Source organism: Acanthopagrus latus, chromosome 18 (assembly GCF_904848185.1).
Source record: "Acanthopagrus latus isolate v.2019 chromosome 18, fAcaLat1.1, whole genome shotgun sequence".
Lineage (NCBI taxonomy): Eukaryota > Metazoa > Chordata > Actinopteri > Spariformes > Sparidae > Acanthopagrus > Acanthopagrus latus.
Genome location: NC_051056.1, coordinates 5,682,599 through 5,705,446, shown reverse-complemented (window position 1 = coordinate 5,705,446; position 22,848 = coordinate 5,682,599). Strand labels below are relative to the sequence as shown.

Sequence of the window (22,848 nt, the reverse complement as noted above, 5' to 3'; positions counted from 1 at the left end):
TTGGATATTTGTAGGAGAGAACTGTGCAGCAACATCACATTTTCCGATCGTTGGGTCAAACTAACAACAATCTGTTTTCTTCATGCTTTTTGGGGATTTTCTTGCTTCATACAGTGTTCAGAGGTTTGTGCCACATGGACAGAGTTGCCCAACAAGCTTACATACTAATTAGGATTCGATCCCTTTTTTGTACGCTTCACAAGGATTCCACATTTAGAGCCCTGACAACAATTCCAAAATATTTTGACAAGACGTTTCAGTACAATGCTGGTGAGACGCAGAAAGAGGGATTTGGGGTAGAATATCAAAATATCAAAAACCCATAATCATAGTACGGGCCAAATTACCCAGAAGCATTTTCTCACATTTTTGAGGCCTTGGCTGAGACAGTGGGGGGAAATGGTTCTCCCAGGCGCTATCTGGCAGGAAATGTTGAAGGTGGATGGTGCAGACATGTCTCCAAGTCTGCTGTCTACCATGACCCATTTTCAACCACAGACATTTATCTTAACATGTTAAAGTCTGCCTTTATCTTCCTGTACTCGACTAGATCTCCTCCAAAACACCATGTAGACAGAGGGGAAAAAAGACTTTGAAAGATTTATAACCATAAGGCTTCAGTCTGTGAAAGAATCTTTCTGCCAGAAAGGGACATGAGCTCTCTGTGTTTTATCATCTTATTTGGTATTTATATGGAATTCCAGTGTTGTAAAATGGGCCCGAGAGTCATACTCAAGCAAAAGTAAAGATTACTACTTTCGTAAAGTAGTACTTGAGTATGAATGTTCTTGAGTTTGAATAAACATACTTAAGAATCAATTTGCTAACCATTTTAGCAACTTACATGGTCACTGTGAGGGAGTCAGTTGCGTTGATTTTCCTCTAAGGAAAGTCAGATGTTACAGTGTTCAGGCAGGGCTGTGTGCACGTGCGTTGTGCTTCAGCGGTCCATCCTCCTCCTCCATTTTCAGTCATTTCGGTGAAGGTAAACTCATTAATCGCAGCCTGAGCAGACCCTCTCAGCTGCTGTGCTGACTGAAATCTGTCATGAAATAAATGGAAACAAAAGAGCTCACTGAGTGCTGGTTCTCATAATGGGTTCTGGCTCCAGAGAACAGCAGAATTTGGCAAACGTCTTCCATTATATGAAAAGCTGAGCACAGCCAGCCGAGATGTGGCATCCATACAAGCTGCTTAAAGGTGTTTTACAGGACGTCTTGTTGAGAGGAAGATCAGACCGGGGATATTTCAGTTTTTTTTTTTTTTTTCTTCCTCTTCCTTGGAAAGTTGTTTGTAGCATTTCTGAGTTAACTAGTTGAGCAGATAGCAGGAGGCAGTGGAGGCTGCAGCGGGCCAACATCTGGGATCTGCTCCAGGCAAATCAGATTTGTAAGCCTCTGCTTAGCAACATACAAGTTGTGCCCCCATGGAAGAATGTGAAACAATAAGATTTCCAGCAGAGCTATAAAATACTTCAGCCATTTAGTGTTTATAGAATAGTTTTAAAGGTCTGGTTCAGCCCAAAATCACAAGTACATATTTTTCCTGTTACCTGTAGTGCTATTTATCCGTCGTTTGGTGTTACTTGCAGTAGTTTTTGGAGGTATCAGCCATAGAGATGTCTGCTTTCAATCTAATATAATGGAACTAGATGACACTCGTTTCATGGTGCTCAAGGTGCCAAGAAAATGATTTTAAAATTCAAATGGCATTGTCTCTTTCCAGAAATCAGGACCCGCTTACTCGAGATAATCCTCCTTGTTGTGAGCAGTTTCATGTAGGAACTATTTTCTTTCCATGCAGGAGGAAGTGAGCATTCAGGCTACTTTTGGAGCTAATAAAGCTAACTAAGCAAACTAACATTACAGCTCAGCCGAGGAGGATGACATTAATGTTTACATCCCGCACTGTCACAAGCGAAGTACCTCCTCCTTCTGTGCAGTGATTTTGTGGAAATAAAATAGTTCCTACATGGAACTGCTTACAACAATGTGTGTGGATTATCTTGAGTAACCAGCTCATTATTTCTAGAGAGAGACATCCCTGCTGCAATTTCCAAATATATTATTTCGAGGACCACAAGCCAAGTGCCATCTAGTTCCATCATATATGATAGAAGGCAGACATGTCTACTCATATCTTCAAACCTCATTCACATCAACTCAACTCACATCAAAACAATCTGCGTGTATACACTGCACTACAGGTAAGAGGAAAAATATTTATTCATGATTTTGAGGTGAACTGTCCCTTTAAGTGGGTACAACAACAACAACAACAACAAGTGCTCTCACTTCAACATGCATTGGTTTTGCTGTTATTTGCAAATCCTTAAATAAATCAAATCAGAATGAAAAAGTTCCAGCTAAATCTGAGAGCATGAGATAATTCAAGTTGAGGATTTATATTAAAACTGACCAAAAGGTAATGGAAGATTTAGATTAAGCTAGTTGATGTGACAGCAGTGTGCTTGTATCTGCACATATTCTTTGTGTGTTTTTTTTTTGTTTTTTTTTTCATTTGTATTTGTGTTTTCATGTCTGTTGCCTCCGAGTTCGTGTGAGTCTGCGTGTGGTGGTGAGAGCGTCCTCGGGGCACATCGACATGCACCGTGTTTGGTCACATTTATTAAAGCGAAGGCACAGTAAATCCCTTGGCCCATGCCTATACTGGAGGATACGGTCGCATAGAAATCCCATGTCTTTCACATGCCTCCAGCACATCACTCCATAGTGCCACACTGTTTGTATATGGCCTTTTGGCCGGTGGGTGAGGGGCAGTTTTGAGGGGGGCTAAACGACTGCTTAGCAGATAAAGAATTTTAATGAGCATCCCTATTTAAAGGCAGGATCTTTTATTTTCTCAAATGGCTCCCATGAATTTGGTGTATAAACCCTCCATTCTTTTTTTCCCCTCTGACTTCATTAGTTGAATAATGATCTGTCAGTCCAGCCTGTCGTCAGGTTTTGAACAAGAACAGCAAAGGAAATTTAACCTGAGTGTATATCTGTCCATCTCTGCCATATTAAGGCTTGTAGAGCAAATTAAGTCCCGTACGATCACTGATAACGTGGCGTTAAAACCTGGCCAGGGCAATCCCAGATCACTGTTCAACTCCTGCCACAGTAAATCTTTAATGGGGTCCATTTCTGAAGGTATCAGCCAGTCTGCAGCCTAGTGGCAACAAAAGTCTTCGCCAAATAAAATATCAGGTTCCTCAAATGAACTTTAACAGAGCAGTAACATTCTAGATCAGCTCTTAAAAAACTTTGCAGTAACAATGTGGTCTTGCAGAGTTTTTCTTTTCCCTATCGCCTGTTTTCCACTCCCATGTACACTTTAACAATGGCTGGATTTGTGTGTTTGTGTAAATAGCTTTGGTAAGTAATGGATGAGGTTTTAAAAGGGTGGTGTGGGTTGGATGATTAGTGCTTCAACCTGGCAAGAAACACTTTTTTTAATCATGTTTATTTGCTGTTTTTCTCTGAGGAGCCAGGTTAGCACGTCGTTCTCACAAAGCTAATTATATCATAACTAGTTGTAGCTGTAGCTTTTTCTATTTGTGCAGCATGTAACGTGTGCGTGAATAAGTATGGATACGCTCACTCTTAAACACTTTTCCAAAGTCATATCTTTTATGCAGCCCATGTATGAACATTATGGAGTTGTATTACGAGTTATACTGCCAGTGTATGTTTTCCACCTCACACACTGCTTATGATCTGTTGGTATCGCCGTGTCACCATAAAATGAAAAGCAGTTACTAAACGGTCCGCAGATGCACTGCTAAAAAGGGATTTCCAAATATTGAACAACACAGCAAATAAAAGTGCCATTGCAATAAAAACACAAAGGGCAAAATCACTTTATTAAATTTCACCACAGGCCCTAAAATTTGAGAGAAAGCAGTACTTTGTGTCTGTCGATATGCTTTCCTCAACCGCCTGCAAACCACCAAACCCTCTTCGTAACATATGGGGAAGAAATTATGCAAAAGTGTTCAGACGCAGCACTCCATAAATAACTGGCGAGCTGTATAACATTTTAGGTTTAATTTGACGAATGCCTCTGAGAGTGCCGTGTTATTAGAAATATTTTTCCCCTTTATACTGGGAAGCAGCTTTGAGTGTTGGGCTGAAATATCCCTTTCACTCTGTTGCTTGTTAACTGTGAGAAAACCTCTGTTTACTCTGTTATGTTTGGCAAACTGTGCAGTGGGACAGCTCGCACCCTGAACTCAGCTCCTCCGAGGCCATTCATGGGTGCTGGACGGGGTCGCATTAAAAGCAGCTTTGTCGCAAAGCAACAGGTTCTCAGAGGCAGAAAAATGTCAATTTTCCCTTGATGGCGGCCAGTTCTCTCCCCTCTGAGTAATGATGTGTTTTATTTACGCTGTCCCTTAAGAGCACAATCTAGCCGGAGTCTATAAACCGTAATTAACCGTTTAGCCTTAAGCTTCAGGCTACAGATGGGCCGTCTCATAAATTTACACATTCATCCGTCTTCCCCAAGTCAACCTGTCCCGGACTTCCCGGTGTAATGAGCCCGGTTGTTTGGACATCCCAGCTTTGCTCTTGTTTGCCAGTTTATCAATAAAACATTAGTCAATATAGATTGGAGGAAGAGATTATCTCTTGTGCCAGCAGAGACACTCAAACCTGCTTCTTAGCAAGGCTTAGACTCGCAGCAACAGCCTTTCCCAGGAGGTGGGTGCTGCTGTTTCTTCCAAGTCGGCCCCCTGCGAGGCTGTCACAGCGGCGCGCGCCCTCATAGCAGCTGCAGCGGTCAAAAAACAGATAGCTTAATCGTCATTAACACATGTATTTGTACCCCCTCTGGTTCAGAAAGTATGGCCACGGCAGCTTCCTGGAGGTTAATGTGATTAGTCTGGTGGTAATGTACACTAATAAAGTGCTTAGACCCTGCCATATGTTTATGCTTGAGGCAATACTTTTTGGGTGGAGAGGCTTAAAGAGAAAACTGTCTGTGGAACCGTAGGGTGGAGGAGGAGGCAACAGATGGTCAGCTGCTCCGACTTTAGTCTCTGGGTCCTGAAAGCTTGTTATGTCGGACATCGGTTCTTTTGGGTTGTCTTGGGCTCTCCCGTTTTCTCCTAACGTGATCCATGCCGAAATTGAACCACTTCGATCCGAGCAATGAAATATAAGTGGACGGAATTGAATGTCACTCCCGCCGCCAGTTTTACAAGCACTTTGAGTTTCTTTGACAGTGGGCTCTGTTTTGGTTGTCCCTGCCCCAACTGTGTCATCACAGATCTGAAGGGAATGTGCTGCTTTTAATTAAATGGTAATGGTGTTTTGATTAAAGCACAGAGGAATCCTCGTGTGGCTCAAGCGCTTTGAGCTCCCCGACGGATTCAATTGCTTGTGTGAAATGAGGTACACTGACGCCAGCTTCTTTATCCCATAGTGTAATGGCTGCTCGCAGGATGAAAAACAGTTATCTGAATACCATCAGTCTGATGTGTTCCCGTAGAGAATACGTTCAATATTGGAGACAGGGTTATCACACGGACTTAGCTCAGACTTATCCTTCATGGTATCCATCCCACTTCAGAGCTCAGCGACTCCAGCGCAGCTCTCCAGGGCAAAACCACCTCATGGAAACATGGTACCACAAAGTCCAGTATTTTCTTTTCAGATTGAGGGAGCATGCTCCTCTGGAAGAGAATTCCATTCCCTTGTGTGCAGTAATATCCAAGGTGAATTTTCATCAAATACACCAACACACACACACTCTCCTGGGCTGTAAACAATTATTGCCGTTTGCTCTCAAAACAGTTTTCTAGCCACCACAAAAATTAGCGGTCTAAAAGTAACTTATCTTGAGTCATGAGCGATGGTGTTGATAAGTTCTCGGAGTGAGGTGAATACCGATGCTGTGAGGCTGCAATCTTCAGGAGAGCAGTGTCAGGTCATGGCAGTTTGCTTTCCTAAGTGACCTAAGATTAACCCCTGAAATAAGATTATGCTCAAAGCACACGGAGACGGAGGCGAGGTAGTGCCTTGATTGCCCTATCTGGCAAACAACTGATCTACAAATTAGAGTTTGGCACTAGTTCTTTCCTGTCAAACATGCACAAGCAGCGATCTGGATATGTTTGTATGTCTCATTCATTGAAACTTTCAATTACTTGTGTATCACTTTAGGCTGTAACTCAAAATGATTGTCATTGGAGAGTAAAGGAATATTTCACCCAAAAATGTAAATTCTGTACACACTCAAATGCCGAAAGTCCAGTGAAGTTTCATAGTCAATGCTAAAAGACATTGCAGCATTCTGTAATACAACAAGTACATTTGAACTTGTTTTAAAAATGAAAAAAAAACAAAAACACCACAAATAAAACATAATGGCTCCAAACAGGTCCTCTAGTATAATCCAAGTCTCTGGACACCCTGAGATACCAAATGTATTTGATTCCAGCCAATTTAAAGAATTTTGACCTGTTCACTTTTAAAATACTTCAATTAATGCATTGCATTGCTGTCAGAGATTATTGGTTGTTAAATAACAAAATATTTGTTGCAGCCCTAATCTTCTATTTATGTGCATGGCTTTATTTCATGGAGTCTACAGTCTTGTGCTTCATGTTCATATGTCAGCCAATACAACAGGCAAATAAAACAGCTTTGTTTGTGTGCAACCTTATAAAAACTAAAACATTTACTAAACTACAGCAGGATGAAAAAAGAATAAAGGGTCAGGAGGCAGGATCTGCCAATGGAAAAAATACTTCTCTAACCACAATGCAGGCAGCCACCGGTAGGCAGCTGACTTCCCCCTGCAAATTTCCACCAGCTCTCTTTCCATGGCAAAATTATGTCATTTTTCGTATAGCGGTGGGCCAGATTCACTGCTGCCAGATTTAGGCATATTTCCTCGCCATATACCCCCCCCCCTTCTTGCCTTCCTCAGCTTGAGCAGTGGCGCACAAGGTGACACCCGCCTCGTTTAAATCATCGACCCTGACACTTTTCTCTGGGCTTTGCCAGATTCCAGCAAAGTCTGTTTGGAGGAGATGCTGGCATTTCTCAGCACTGTTGGAGAGCATTCCTCTTCTGTTGAGTCACTCCCTCCGAAATAAACAGATGAAGTGGATGGAGGCTATTTCTTTACATCATAAACTTTTCTGGGTTTGTTTTTCTTACTATTACAGGTACGGTATTCGAAGGAAATGTAAGAATCGGAAACAGACGACATACTCAGCTGCGATGTTGATCCAGTTATTTAGCAACCGCTGTTGTATGAATCCTAAGAATGTCTCACCCTAACAGACAACTGTCATTTACATATATTTGCATACCTGCCAGGATATAGTGTTCCTTGATGACTAAATCTGTCAGCCCACGCGATGTAACAAGATATATCTGAACTATTAACACATCGGACAGCAGGTTTGGGGCGAAACAGCTGCCAGGGGTTATGTGATATCAGTGAGCCCCAGGAGGCTAAGAAGGCACGTCTTGAGGCTGCACATGATGCTGTGACAGGCAATTCGCCAAAAAAGACGTGAAAAATGCTTTGTTTGAACCCCTAGCTTGTCAGCGAAGGCGGGACCAGCGCAGGTTCAGGGTCACACGGAGGAGTGTCAGGGGGCTTTGGGAGTATTTGAGCAGATTAGGTCGTCACTAGAAGGGGGGATGGGGTGTCTCTAGTTTGTGCTTACTAAGGATTAGCTGGGGGACCAGTGTCCTGTGCCTCCCTGATGCGTTTGGTGACAGGGCGATGCTGGTCAAAGGTCACACAAGTGGTGGCGGAGGAGGTTGTTCGTTCTCCCAAGGCTGTAAACAGGTTGTGACATCACATCCTGCCCAGAAGTAAAGCGCTTGAAAAAGACGGCAGTGTGCTTCACAGACACACAAACGAAACACGCACACACACACACACACACACACACACACACACACACACACACACACACACACACACACACACACACACACACTCCTCCCGCTCTTTGTGGGGAAACAATGCAATTGGAATGCAGCACCTTGAGTTTTTTGAGTTCACAGAAATATCGCAGCTGGCTGGACATTCAAAACCAAACATTTTCTCCCATCTGTCAGGTCTCCCATAGGAGCTAGGGACAAATTCACTAAACTCCCAGAGCCAGTTATCAGCCCAGCACAGAGCATCTTTGATGAACAACAGTCTTAGTGAGTTGCTGACTGTCAAACACACATTGGCCTGGCAGCAGCAGCTCCAAAGCAGCGCCACGCCGGTCAACTTAAAGCGATACGGACACCTTGCTAACGTGGAACGCTACTCAATTAAGAGGATCAGCCGATGGAGGAGCAGGAGCCGCTCTAATCTGTTGCCATGACAACCACCTGAGCGATGGCTCATGTCAATCCGATCACGTTGTGCACTTGAACGTGTGACACCACGGGCTCACTGCAGCATAGGTGGATTAGAAAGCCGCAATCAAGTATGATGTTGATTATCCTGAGTAATCCCGCTGACTATATTTGTTTTGGCACTTTGGGTCCTTTTATTACATAATAGCCCTGTGATGATACAGTATGAACTGGACGACCTAAATTATGTACCAAAGTTTAGATATCTGATTGGGTTGGATTTATCTTAATTCTTAATCATTTTAGATCAAATTTGTTGTTGGTTGACCCTGTTTATATCAGCAATGATTTCCTTGTATATTGTTTACAAGCGGTATTCTCCTAATCACAAATATTTGTAAAGGTGGAAACGCATAATCACCTCAAAATTCAACATTGCCTATATTTGGTTATAAACACAGGGTACTTAAAAAGCTAGAACTGTCGAGGCCATGACTCACTCTGGTAATCAGTCACTAAAGATTAGTGTTGTATGGCTTCTGTGCCTCATTTGGGATAAAACTTGTTTACCAATACCTCAGTTTGTATCATTTATTTTGCTTCTGGAATTCAGCTCTGTTTACTCTGAACGTGCATGTTAGCCACTTCTGTTCTGACCAGAAACCTGGACACACGACAAGCTTTAGGGTCCAAAGTCTGTTTTTTATCATAAAGCCATGATGTTGCAGTAAACTGTCTCAAGTCTTATTTTGCGAGGAATCCCCTGCCTTCCTGAAAGAAGCTGCGGTGGTCTCCAAACCCCACAATAATGTTCACATTTGTTGATCTTCACAAGGAAATTTATCCTCTCCACCCCCCGGGAGGTCACAGTTTAGTGTCAGCAGTTTAACAGCAGCTGCGGCGCTTGTAGGGAATTTCATTTCTTTCTCAAGAACACTTGAGTTGGTCCGACTGGCCGTTTTGAATATTTTAGTGTCTTGCCCTGCAGGGACACATTGTATGTAAATTGTGGATAACTGTGAACCTCAATACTTTTTTTGAAATCAACCAAAATGTGTCTGCAGGACTGCGTTGTGAAATTGTCAAGTTCTGAGAGTTCCATATCAATGTCACTCATGTTCGTAAGTGTGCTAAGTAGCTGTTAAATCTTGCTTTAGATCACAACTTTAACTATTGTGAAATTGTTTCCCATCTGGTAGACACACAGCAGCATTGTCTTTCATTTCGAGTCAGGGTCCTGGTTTTTGGTCTACAAATATCTGCTTATTAAGCTGCCAAATGCTCAACTTTGTTCACTGGTTCGTCTTTAACTATGTGTGTCTGCTATTTGCTACTGATAACAGCTGCAAATCCTGCTGCGAAAACAATCTTATGAGAGCAGTGAGAGTGAACCGAAGCAGCAGAGCTGAGAATAGGACAACAAAACACTATGCTGTAACTCTGTATACTGTTACTCTGTCAAGGTGAGGAGAGCTGCAGACCGTGAGTGACCTCTTTCACATCGACTCATTTTTATTATTGATACCATATTGTGTTTATTCCACAGCGCAGGCAATAGTCGTGATCCAAGCCATTATGTTTGGACTCAGCTGAACTGATCAGAATCTGGCGGTCAAAGGTCAAGATAGCTGTGACCTCACTAAACACATTTTTAGCAGTAATTCAGGAATTCATACACTAATTATGACTTCATTTCACAGATAATGACCAACAGGATGATATGTTAAAACTAAGTGATGACATTTACGTCCAAAAGGGCAAAGGTCAGCTTCAGTGTGCCCAGATAGTGACTGTATTTGACATTTGATTGAATGAATGAATCTCTAAGTGAAGACAGCATATTTCTTACTGCAAATGATGCAGTGGAATCATACATGTCAATATAATGATGAGCTTTCATTTTGCCCAGAAATGGACTAATTACCTTTACGTACAATCTTCAGCACACATAAATATTATATGAGCATGGACAGATGTTGATTTAAACTACAACTTGACTGGTGCGAGAGGAGAGAATTCTAGTTTCCATTGTCATTTGATACATTCTCATTGTTAAAATAATGCTTATAGGCACTTTAAGTTTTGGGTAAACTGAAATTTAATCCTGAAGATGGCACTAGACGAAAGTTTCCAATCCATCCAGTTAGGTTGAATCACAAATAATTCCAGAATGGTCAGGCTGTCACCAAAATCAAAAGGGGTTTTGTCCCCTGGGAACCATGAATATATGTATCAAAGTGCATGGCAACCCATCTTATAATTGTTAAGATATTTCTGTCTAGATCAAAGTGGTACACTCCCATTGCCACACATAGATTCATTAAACTAGCTTAGCTAAAATACCCCTAATATATTAAGCCAGAGCCTGGACAGTTGTCAATTTGTCTCAAGGCACAAGAGTTCTGAACATTGCTCATGTTCCTTTGTTCCTTTGCCATCCGTGCTGACATCCAGCACGACAGAAAGGAGTCATTTTATCATGTATCGTCTCAGGAGGCTGCTGAACGAAAGACAATTCATCTGACTTTCAAATGAGAGGAATTGGCTCGAAACATAATGAGCATGTTGCCCTGATTTTATCATACTTATAGATAATCCTCACTGGCTGAACAGCGGAGCCGCAGTGTCCCTCCAGCTTTCATTCTCTGACCCTCCAGACTTCAACACTCTCTTCTCTCAGATTCCTTATGTTTTGATTTTGCTCAGCTCACCATTAAGAGAGAATTTTGGTGGCCATGGTCCAAATGTTTTTTATTATCTCTTATTAAACCGGGCCTCCATGGTACGTGAGTTCAAGCATCTGATGTTTTTAACAGCTGAGTACACAGGCACAGGAGACACAAGCTCAGGATTGTGTATGTTTTTATTTGGATGTATCATAGTTGACACGTTCACACAGATTCCTGAGGAGAGCTGCAGGAGGCAGTGACTACATCTAAGAGTCGGGAAAAGTCACTCACACAGCTCTTCTCAGTCCTCAGGTGATCTCTGTCCTCATAAACAATGTAAACATATGCACATCATTAGGAGCTCAAAGTACCACCAAGCCTTTATAGATGTCCCTAGATCCTATATTGTGACGTTCACTAACAAGCCCCAACTTGTGTTTATGTTTGGAATAAAGCGCCGTCAGTTCAGCGTGCCATTTAAGGATGGATTATAAAGGCCAGCTTAAGAAAGGCAGATGTCTAGATCTTTTTCCTCCTCTGGTTTTTGTGCATTGCAGCTCATTTTTCAGCTGCGATTGATTTAAATCCATCCCCCGGGGCCCAGAGAGCCCCGTTTTCGTCACCCGCTCTGGGAGAAAAACGGTCAGATTTTTGCTGAAAATAGCACTTCTGCTCACTCAGATTCCACAGACTAACTCAGCTCAGTGCTGTTCACCTTAAAATAGATACCTCCGCTGTGGAAATTAAATCCATGAGTGTCCAAGACCCCAGGAAGGACGCCTGAAAGATTTGGTTTCAGAGACACTGAGTCCTTTTGATGTGTTCTGCACTGGCTGTGCTGCCACACCAACATGTGGCGGCTGATGGAAATCCAAACTGATGGCCAGAGAAATTTGCTTGAATGAAATGCAGCAGGAATATTGCGGCTGAGCTGTCACAGGAGTATGAATTGTTTCAGTTTGGATCTCACTGCAAATGACAAGTCATGTACAAAAAGTAACCATGTGTCTAATAGAAATCTTAACAGTGCTCACAAGAGTTCTGGCCTTCTTCACTTCTTTTTACTGTGCTTAGGGAAGGAAAACCAAACTGCTACTGTCAATCATTTTTCTTTTCTTTTCCTCCTTCATTTCCAGGTTCTCCGTCTTTGAGTGGAACAGGGACAGTCACGGTTCTGGTGAACGACGTGAATGATAACGTTCCCATTTTCACCTCCTCCACCTTCCACACAACCATAATGGAGGATGCCCCGACAGGGTCGGACGTGCTTCTGGTCAACAGCTCCGATGCAGATGTGGGCGTCAACGGTGTAATAAGGTACTTTTAGGCCCCTCTCTGGTTTGTTTTCACTTATGCCACTTTAACAACAAAATTTGCACATATATGCAGGTTAATAAGATGTGAATAAACCAGAAAATAGGCCTTTGACCCCCTTCCCAGTTGCAAGAGATAAGTTCATAGGTAAAAATAGGGAACGGTTGAAAACAGCATATCACATACCACATCAGACTACATCCAGAAAAAATGTTATTGATCATTAAAATTCTGAATTTGACACATCATTTGGATCATTCGTTGATACGGAAGTCACTGGAAATAATGTGGTGCTAATTTTTTATTGTCTTTGGTTTAAGACTTTCTTTCAAGCTCAGCGTTGACTGAACGATGTCCGGATGCATTTGATTCGTTTGAAATGTTTCAAGCCACACAAAACAGGCAGGCATGCCCGATTTCTCTTGTTTGTTGTCTCCTCCTTTGATCTGGGTACATGTTTTTTTTGTTTCTACTATTTTCTATAGAGGCCACATCGTCACGCTTTTATTCGATTGTTGAGATACAAATGTGGAACGACATGCAAAAAATGTTCCCAACAGAATTCAAACTGCAGAAAATGCTGTGGCCCTTTATCCCCAAGGCATCCAGGGCCAGGACATTAAAATAGGCTTGACTTTGATGTAGTTTTGTTGATAATTCAAGGTAACAAAGTTTTTGTAATGGATTCGATTTTGTAATTATTCACCAATAACACAGTCTTAAAATAGTTCAAAGCCCCTCGCTAGTCATAAATGTGCTTTTCTTTGTGTTCCTATGTTAAATGTTTGAGCTTCATTGTGTAGACTGATGTATGTGCAGAGGCTGTTTTCACATCTCAGGTCATTCTGATTTTAAGAGGCGTGACTACAAGCTGAATGTGTGACATCACAAATAGCTTGTACACAAGTGTGATGTAGAAACTTGAAGCCTTCAGTGCACAAACACCGAGAAAGGACTGGAAGTGAAGGAGGCACCTTCTGTGAAGTAGTTGTTAAACTTTTGAACTGACATATTTGCATAATCATACATTTGTTTAATGAGGGAGGGAGAGCAGATGCATTTCTTTCAGGATTTTAATAAGATAATAAAACTTTTTGTGGATAAAAAAAACATAGCAGAAACAGATTATTAGTCAAAGTACAGTGTTTTATATGGATCTTAAAATATGCCTAGAGGGGATCTTTAAGATTTTATTTCCTTTTATACATAAACAATGCAAAACTCAGTGTTTGCACTGAGTCTGCATACAGATCTGCTGTTCTGATTTAAGTACTGCCTCCACTCTTACTGAAATTAAGTTTGACAGAAGAAGCAAATACAGTTAAGAAGAAAATCCGACAGTCACAGATTACAGAAATAACCTCATAGTTTGATTAGTTTGATTACTTCTGACTTCTGAAGGAGACAGTAAATAATTTCCACTGAAGATTTATTTTAAATGTATTTAATTACAGACACATAAAAAAATCAGAAATTCCTTTACTAGTCCTGCAAATGGGGACATTTGTGTGTCACAGCAGACAAAGGACAGTTTAATATAACAATAAACACTAATAAGAAGTAAAAAATAATAGAAAAATATAATAACAAGGTAAGAAGAATATCTAGAGCAGAAATATAAATAGAATCGTATATACATAATATGTAGAAATATAAACAACATAATTATTCAACAGTGTGGGCAGTGTATTGTTATTAATAAATGATGAATATGAGTATGAAAATTGCAAATCAAAAATGAGAAATGAGTTATGTATATGTTTTTTATTGCACAGTGCACAGTGAGATCTACTGGGTGCAGTGATTGTAGAGCCTGACAGTAGCAGGAAGGAAGGAGCTGCCCAGTGCTGTGATAGTGTCCTGCAGGGGTCGGGACTCCTTCAGCAGCAGTGATGACCGCTTATCCATCATCCTGCTCTCTCCCACCACCTGCACTAGGTCAAGAGGGCATCCCAGGATGGAGCTGGCCTTCTTGATAAGTTTATCAAGTCTCCTCCTATCTGCTGCTGAGATGCTACTGCTCCAGCAGACTACTCCATAGAAAACGGCTGTTTCCACCACAGTGTCATAGAAAGACCTCAGGAGTGGCCCCTGCACTCCAAAAGACCTGAGCTTCATCTGCAGGTACTGCTGCAGTGTGATCAGTTTAGTCCAGTTTATTGTTCAGGTGGACTCCCAGGTACTTGTAAGACCATCTACTTGTCACCATCCCAATGTCCGTTCTCTGGATGTTCACCTTTGTGCAGGGTGTTTGAGCTGGCACCAGTCCATGAAGACCTGAGTAAGTTCTCTGGAGGCTCTGTCGTCACTGGCCTGATGAGGCTGATGGTAACAGAGTCATCAGAAAACTTTTGTAAATGGCAGTGGGATGGTTGGTAGGAGAAGTCTGCATTGTACAGGGTGAGCAGGAAAGGGGCCAGGACTGTTCCTTGTAGGGCCCCGTACAGCAGACTATGTCCGACACACAGTCCCGAGTCTTCTCATACTGTGGCTGGTTGGTGATGTAGTTGAGGATCCAGGAAGTGAGGAACACAGGAATACAGTCTTTTGTGTGCATAGGACCAATGAAGCCATTTTTTTACATTGCAGAGGAGACCTTTGTCGCTCTGTACAGTTCCATTAACTACCATGAAATATCAGGCCAGCTTGCTTTGATTCGGTGGTGTGAAAAATACCCTTTCAGGGCCATATAGGACTGGGTTTTGGCTTTCCTCTCGCCTTCACTAAAACGATTTACCTCATCAAATTCAAATTCCAAGCCGATGTTGCAATTGTGTAGAGTTTAGGAGTGGACTGTAGAGTTTTAGTCAACACCCGTAGTCATTGTTAGGGCCATGTTTCCCAAGCCGGACAAGAGATTATTCACACTCACAGCCGCCTCCACGGGGGAGCATGTAAGAGCTTCTGGCGGGTCTCTCACAAGCCGGACACTGACTCAAGTTCAGCCCCTCCTCTCTCCTCAGTAACCCCACTGGTTGCACATTGGGGGGTACCACATCGCGCTCCAGTTTCCCAAAACACAGTAATGAGGATGTTAATTGTCTATGACAGTAAGAGTTGGGCCCATCAGGGGTTCCAGGGGGTTCGAGGCCCTTAATGGAGACCAGAACCGGTTACCTTCAGTTATTAGTTTTTATTTTCACAGCCTATTAAATGATAGTCCCAGACCTGGACTTGTCTCTGGATTGTGTTCAGACCACAAGCATCTGCGGACAGTTTATGTTGTTGATGATGTCCAAATAAGCTTTGCATCCACTCTGCATTCACACGTTGTTCTGTAATTTGTCATACAATCTCCGGCGAGGGATGCTTTTCTCTGAAGCCTTTTCAAAATATGCACTGGTGTGTACATGTATGTGTCAGTTTACATTTATGTCTGGGTCCTGCTGGAGACTTGTGAGATACTGGCTGAAACATGATATTAGTCTGTGACCCCTCAGATCTGAAGGGTTTTATGCTATGTGCTATTTATGCATATACTTTATCTTGTGTTAAATCTTACTTCATGTGATATTTTTGAGACCTATTAAATATTTTTATGTATTTATTTTCTTACACAATGAATTGAATGGAATACAATAAACTGAATAAAGTCTGGACTTTTCCAAATCAGCAGAACCACAGGCACTCTGTGAGCAGTGAAGCAGAAAACAGTGGCTGCAAAACAGAATATAAAGGCTCAATAATTCTACTGATTTGATGTCATGCCAGTACAATGTGGAGGACCATTACTGGGTATATCCAAAGTGAATTAAATCTCCTTTTGTGGAGCTTGAAACAGTGCCCTCTATAGACCACATTGTGATGGCACTGGGCAACCTTCTGGTAGTGCTGCAAACAGCATGTAGAATCTAAAATCACAAGGAAACACTCTTTTTTAAAATAGTTGAATGCCTTTTTTGTCATGGCATGTTAAAACAAACTCCAATGCATTTCATCATTTGCCATTCAGTCAAATGTAGAAACTCTTTGAGGGGAATGGCTCATGTAACACCTGACAGTTATTATATACATCAGAAGCACCTGTAATAACACAATTAACTCACTGTCATATAGGAAAAACTCATGAGACAGAACAGAGTCATTCCAAAGTCACTGAGTTGACTGAAAGGGTGAATCTGTATAATTGTATACTCTATTGTGTCTTTTCAAAATGTAATTATATTTTTGTAATACCAAAAACTCACAAAGCTTTTGCTGAAACGTATCCTTTTTTATCTTTCCACAGCTACAGCCTGACTGGAGGGCACAGCCAGTTCTCCATCAACCCAGCCACAGGACAGATTATTACCAGCTCCCTGCTGGATCGAGAAGACAGGGCCAATTACCAGCTGCTGGTTGTGGCAACAGATGGAGGGCAGCCTCAGGGTCTGTCCAGCTCGGCCACCGTGTCCGTGACGGTGGCTGACATCAACGATAACCCGCCTCGCTTCCACCATCACCCTTACGTCACCCACATACCTGCCTCCACTGCAGCAGGTTAGTACATGGATTTCCTGTCTAACTTAAGCACATTATATATTGAAATAAGGCTTTATGATTACAGAAAAGTATTGTTAAATTGTCCTTGTTTTTGATCTTTGTCAGATTTACTTCCCAGTGTGTATGTATTTATATGCAGGTTTATGTATTAGCATATTTAAAATACAACCCCAATGCTAAAAAAAGTTGGGATGCTGTGTAAAATGTAAATATAGATTGCAATGATTTGAAAACCATTTGCGACCTAGAGTTAATTTGATAAAGCACAAAAAACATGAACCCTAAAGGCAATTTAGCAGATTAAATTAAACCTTAAATGAACCTTAAATTAAAACCTTTATGCCACTTTTTTTCACATATGAAGATAAAAGTAGCATAAAAATGGGTTACATTTTAATGATTACATTTGGTGGAATTACCCTTTAATGTTGAAAATGATAAACCTTTTCATCATAATTTTGATGCATTTAACGTAAAAATGAGGAAGAATCAGAGCATCCCACCTTTTTTTGGAATTCAGAGTTGAAAAGTCATATAATCAAGCAACAACCTGACCACAAAACTCCTTTATATCTTTAGGGTCACTGGTCTTTGCTGTTACTGTCACTGATGAGGACTCAGGCTCCAACGCCCAGCTGCACTACTCCCTGATAGGCCGCAACTCTGAGAAGTTTAAGATGGACCCGGTCAGAGGTGCCATCACTGCCAACGAGAAGCTAACAGGAACTTCTGAAGTTACCCTCACAGTTCGAGTAAAAGACGGCGGATCTAACCCCAAAACGGACACGACCACCGTGACTGTCCGCTTTGTCTCAGGAGGAAACTTTCCTGTCATCAAGCTAAAGGAGCGTGCATTCACCTTCCCTGAGAGCCAGGCAACAAATCACATTGTCACAACAGTGACCGGGTCTTCTATGAGGGGTGGACCGCTGTCATATTACATCGCCAGCGGCAACCTGGATTATGCCTTTCATATTGACCAGCTATCAGGGGAGCTGTCTGTCAGACATCCGCTAGATTATGAACACATTCAGAAGTATGTACTCTGGATCGAGGCCCGAGATCAGGGCTTTCCACCTTATTCCTCGTATGAGAAAGTGGAAATAACAATACTGGACGTGAATGACAATCACCCAGTGTTTGATAAGGATCCCTTCCATGCTGAGATACTAGAGAATCTTTCACCTCAGCGGGTGCTGATGGTCTCTGCTGTTGATCTGGACAGCGGGCCTAACGGACAGCTCGAATACGGCCTCATTGATGGCAACAAGGAGAACAGTTTCAGCATCAATAGAGCAACTGGTGAAATACGAACCACAAGGCCGCTGGACCGGGAGAAGGTGGCCCAGTACACTTTGAAAGTCAGAGCCACTGACCGGGGGTTGCCACCCAAAAACACGGCAGTCAGAGTGCTGATAAACGTGCTGGATGTGAATGATAATGCTCCGAGGTTTTCTAAGATCTTTAGCGCTACAGTGGCTGAAAACGCCCCTGTGGGGTACACAGTCACCAGAGTCACCACCACAGATGAGGATGCTGGTTCAAACGCCATCAGCCGATATTCAATTACAGACACCAGCCTTCCATTCAGCATTAACCCAAACTCAGGAGACATAACAATAAGTAGACCTCTCAACAGAGAAGACACCGATCATTACATTGTCAAGGTGTCTGCCCATGACTCTGGCTGGACAGTAAGCACAGATGTCACCATATTTATAACGGATGTTAACGATAACGCCCCTAGATTTAGCCGTCCGTCTTACTATCTGGACTACCCTGAGCTCACTGAGGTAGGTTCTCTGGTCACACAGGTGTTTGCCACAGATCCTGACGAGGGCTTCAATGGTAAAATCTTCTATTTCATCCGGTCCCAGTCAGAGTATTTCCGAATTAATGCCAGTTCTGGAGAGATATTTGTAAAGCAGCAGTTAAAATATCAGAACTCAACAGGTGCTAGTAGTATAAATATAAATCGCCACAGCTTCATTGTCACAGCCTCAGACCGGGCTGTCAAGCCTTTGATGAGTGAGACCACAGTAATTGTGAACATTGTAGACAGCAATGATAATCCCCCTGAGTTCGATTCGCCGAGCTACTTTACTCCCGTCACTAAAAGTGTCAAGGTTGGCACCAGACTGATCAGGGTTGTAGCTCTGGACAAAAAAGACTTCGGCCTTAATTCTGAGATTGAGTACTTGATCTCAGGTGGAAACAGCTCGAGTAAATTCAAGCTAGATAAAATAAGTGGATGGATTACTGTTGCCTCCTCCCTTACATCTGATATGAATAAAATTTTCGTCACTGACGTCACAGCAACCGACAGAGGAAATCCTCCTTTGTCAGCACGAACATCAGTGCGAATCGCAGTCACAGAGGAAAACCACCACACGCCTGAGTTCTCACAAAGCCAAATCTCAGCTACTGTACCTGAAAGCCTTGCTGTGGGAACAGCAATAAGGACTCTGTCTGCCAGGGACAAAGATAAAGAAATGAATGGCCTTATCACATACAATCTTACTTCAGGCAACGACAATGGTCTGTTTTCACTTAATGCTAAAACTGGCGTGTTATCTCTAGCTCATCCTTTGGACTTTGAAAAGAAGCAACACCATGATCTTAGAGTTTCAGCCACTGATAGTGGTTGGATAGCAAAAACAAGCTACGTCTCAGTCACAGTACACGTGACTGATGTGAATGACAACCCCCCAGTGTTTGATCCTGATGAGTACTTCCCCATTGTGCAGGAGAACGTTCCAAGTGGCACCACCGTGGTCAAAATGAACGCCACAGACTATGATTCGGGTGCTAACGCAGTCATGGCTTATGTGATACAGTCATCAGACAGTGATCTCTTTGTTATTGACCCAAACACGGGCACCATTACCACCCAGGGCTTCTTGGACTACGAGGCAAAGCAAGTCTACCATTTAACAGTAAAGGCCTTCAATGTCCCAGACGAGGAGCGCTGCAGCTTCGCCAATGTCAACATTCAGCTAAAGGGAGCCAATGAATACGTACCGCGCTTTGTCTCCAAACAGTACTACTTTGAAATCTCTGAAGCTGCTCCAAAAGGCACAGTGGTCGGTGAAGTGTTCGCCAGTGATCGAGACCAAGGAGATGATGGAGTGGTTTACTACCTCATTTTTGGGAAAAGCAGAAAGAAGGGCTTTGGCATCAACAGGAAAACAGGCCAGATTTATGTCACAGGTACCCTAGACCGTGAGAAAGAGGAAAAGATTTCACTGAAGGTGTTGGCAAAGAATGCAGGAAGCATCCGCGGGGCAGATATTGATGAGGTGTTTGTGAACATTACAATTCTTGATGCCAATGATCCTCCTGTTTTTACCCAGGAGCTGTATGATGTGCAGGTTAGTGAAGGGCTTTCACCTGGAGGTCTGGTTACCTTTGTGAGTGCCGAGGACTCAGACTCTGTTCCAAGCTGGAGCAGATTTTCCTACTCCATTGCTGCTGCTGACTCTGATAAAAATGTTTTCACTATCAACCCAAAAACTGGCCAAGTTTCTGTAGCTGCAGAGCTAGACAGAGAAACAACTCCTGTGTATAATCTAACAGTTCTTGCTGTGGATACTGGCACACCTCCTGCAACCGGAAGCACCATCGTGATTGTGAATCTGGAAGATATCAACGATAACGGTCCAACTTTGACAGCTGCCTATGCTGAGGTAATGGAGAACCAAAGAGCGGGCACCTCAGTCACAACGCTGACAGCGTCTGACCCCGATCTGCCACCCAACCAAGGCCCTTTCTTATTCAGCCTTCAGAGTTCTGGATCTGCCAACAGCTACTTCAGCCTTAGCCCAGCTGGAGTGTTAACCACCAGTAGGGAGATCGACAGAGAGCAGATCAGCGACTTCTACCTCTCTGTTGTGATCAAGGACTCTGGTGTGCCTCAGATGTCCTCAACGGGAACAATTCACATCAAAATTAACGATCAGAACGACAATCCTTCAGAGCCGAGATCCATGGAAATCTTTGTCCACTACTTTGGGACCATGTTTCCAGGAGGTTCTTTGGGAGATGTCAGACCTCAAGACCCTGACATTCAGGATAGGTTTCATTGCTCCCTTATTCCTCCATCCTCTGGTCTTTTTAGTATCCCAACTGGAACGTGCAACCTCAACTCTAAAGCTCGTTCAACGGATGGGACCTTTGAAATAACAATCCGTAGCAGTGATGGTGTCCACGGCTCAGTCAGCAACACAGCCCGAGTCCTTTTCATGGGCTACACGAACGCCACAGTGGACAATAGCATACTCATCCGACTTCAGTCTCAAGGAGTGAAAAGCTTCCTTACCAACCACTACCTCAGCTTCCTACGCATTGCCAACTCTCAGCTAGCAGGATTAGGCACAGGGGTGCTGCTTTATGGAGCGTTTGAACTCAACAATCAGACTTTCCTAATGGCAGCTGTGAAACGGGGTCACGGACAATATGTCAACCCCAGCGGCGTGGCCACATTCTTCCAGAGTATCAAAGACATTTTATATAGACAGAGCGGGGTGCAAATAGATGCGGTGGACCATGATCCTTGCACACGTAACCCGTGCCAGAATGGAGGCAGCTGCAAGCGGCGTCTCAGTGTCGGCCCTGATATGAAGACAGAAGAAAGTGTCCCAGTGATCCTTGTTTCCAACCACCCCCTGCAGCCCTACGCCTGCAGCTGCAGGCCAGGATACACAGGAGCTCTGTGTGAGACAGACATCGATGAGTGCCAGCCATCACCGTGTCACAATGGCGGCACCTGCCACAATCTGGTGGGGGGTTTCTCCTGCACCTGTCCTGAGGGTTTCACCGGGATGGCCTGTGAGAGGGATGTCAACGAATGCCTTTCCAATCCCTGCAAAAACGGGGCGCTGTGCCAGAACTTCCCCGGTGGCTTCAACTGCCTCTGCAAATCCGGATTTGCAGGTACTACACACTCAGGAGTCACAATATATGTCTGACCTCAGAGTCACTCATGTTAGGCAAAAAGAAAAAACACACGTACACACTCTGACACTCACACAATAAACTCAGACACATGGCTTTGGGTCCAAGGAAAATATTTGCTTCTGAATGTTTCCAAGAGGTGTTGTAGCCATAGCATACAAGCATGGCTTCAAAAAACAGTTTGGTTTTCAGATTACTTGTTGGGGGGTATCAGCTGTGATGCATATCAGCCTCCCATGTTTGCTTTAATAACTAGGATGATGCAAAGCTGACCCTGTCAGGACTTGACCGCGGACTCCACACACAGCTCACCAGTATCACATTTCATTGTACGCCTTTTATGCATACATGCTATGACCACACACAGATAGATTTCTAATCCAACTCTACACAGAGGGGTTTGTTAATGAAGGATTTCACATTTGGCTCTGTGAGTTGAATGACAAATGAGCAGCTTTATAAAGATACAATCAGGGTTATTCATTTGTAAATGTAATGAATACACTGCGTTATTACCCTTGATAAAAGGGCAGTGGATATTAAGTGGAATTACTTAGAACACTCGTTTGAATCTTGTATGTTGTCCAGCTGCTGACTCCAGCATCTGAAAGACATTTTCAGAGCAGGCGATTTGCTTCAAGTCAAGTCATTGCTGTCCCTTTTTATTATGACGATAAAAAATTGACCTCAAATCGACTTACAGTAGTTTGCATGCCCTCACGCTGAACTCTCAACTTCCTGTTTTCCCCGTTTTTTGGCAGCGGAATCTATCTCCATTAAGCAACATGTCACAGGATTTACAGCCTAAAATATATTTGCAGAAGTTCATTGTCAGTCTTTTTGTCGTGTATTATGTCTGAATCATTTATTGTCTTGCCCAGGAACATTATTTTTATCATCTGTTTCACATTCCTTATCATGATGTTAAACCTTTAAACTTTTGGATGTTCATCTGAGTGGCAGCAATTCATGTACTGTCTCACTGCAAAAAAAATGTTTTATCCGAACGTATGTTGATCTTGCAACATGTTTGAAAATCTCATTATTCTACATGAGAAGAATCTGCCAATTGAGTGAGATCATTACTTTTTTTCCTTTGAAAGTTTCAG

General features: G+C 42.8%; 1 protein-coding gene across 1 annotated transcript in view; it reads left to right on the top strand.

The window, feature by feature from the left end:
- LOC119007587 (protocadherin Fat 4) overlaps positions 1–22,848 on the top strand; it is a 117,094-nt gene that overhangs the window by 75,291 nt on the left and 18,955 nt on the right. The window contains exons 7-9 of the mRNA XM_037077358.1: positions 12,127–12,307; positions 16,533–16,783; positions 17,366–21,718. Of these exons, the coding sequence (XP_036933253.1) occupies positions 12,127–12,307; positions 16,533–16,783; positions 17,366–21,718 (4,785 nt within the window). The remainder of the gene's footprint in view (positions 1–12,126; positions 12,308–16,532; positions 16,784–17,365; positions 21,719–22,848) is intronic.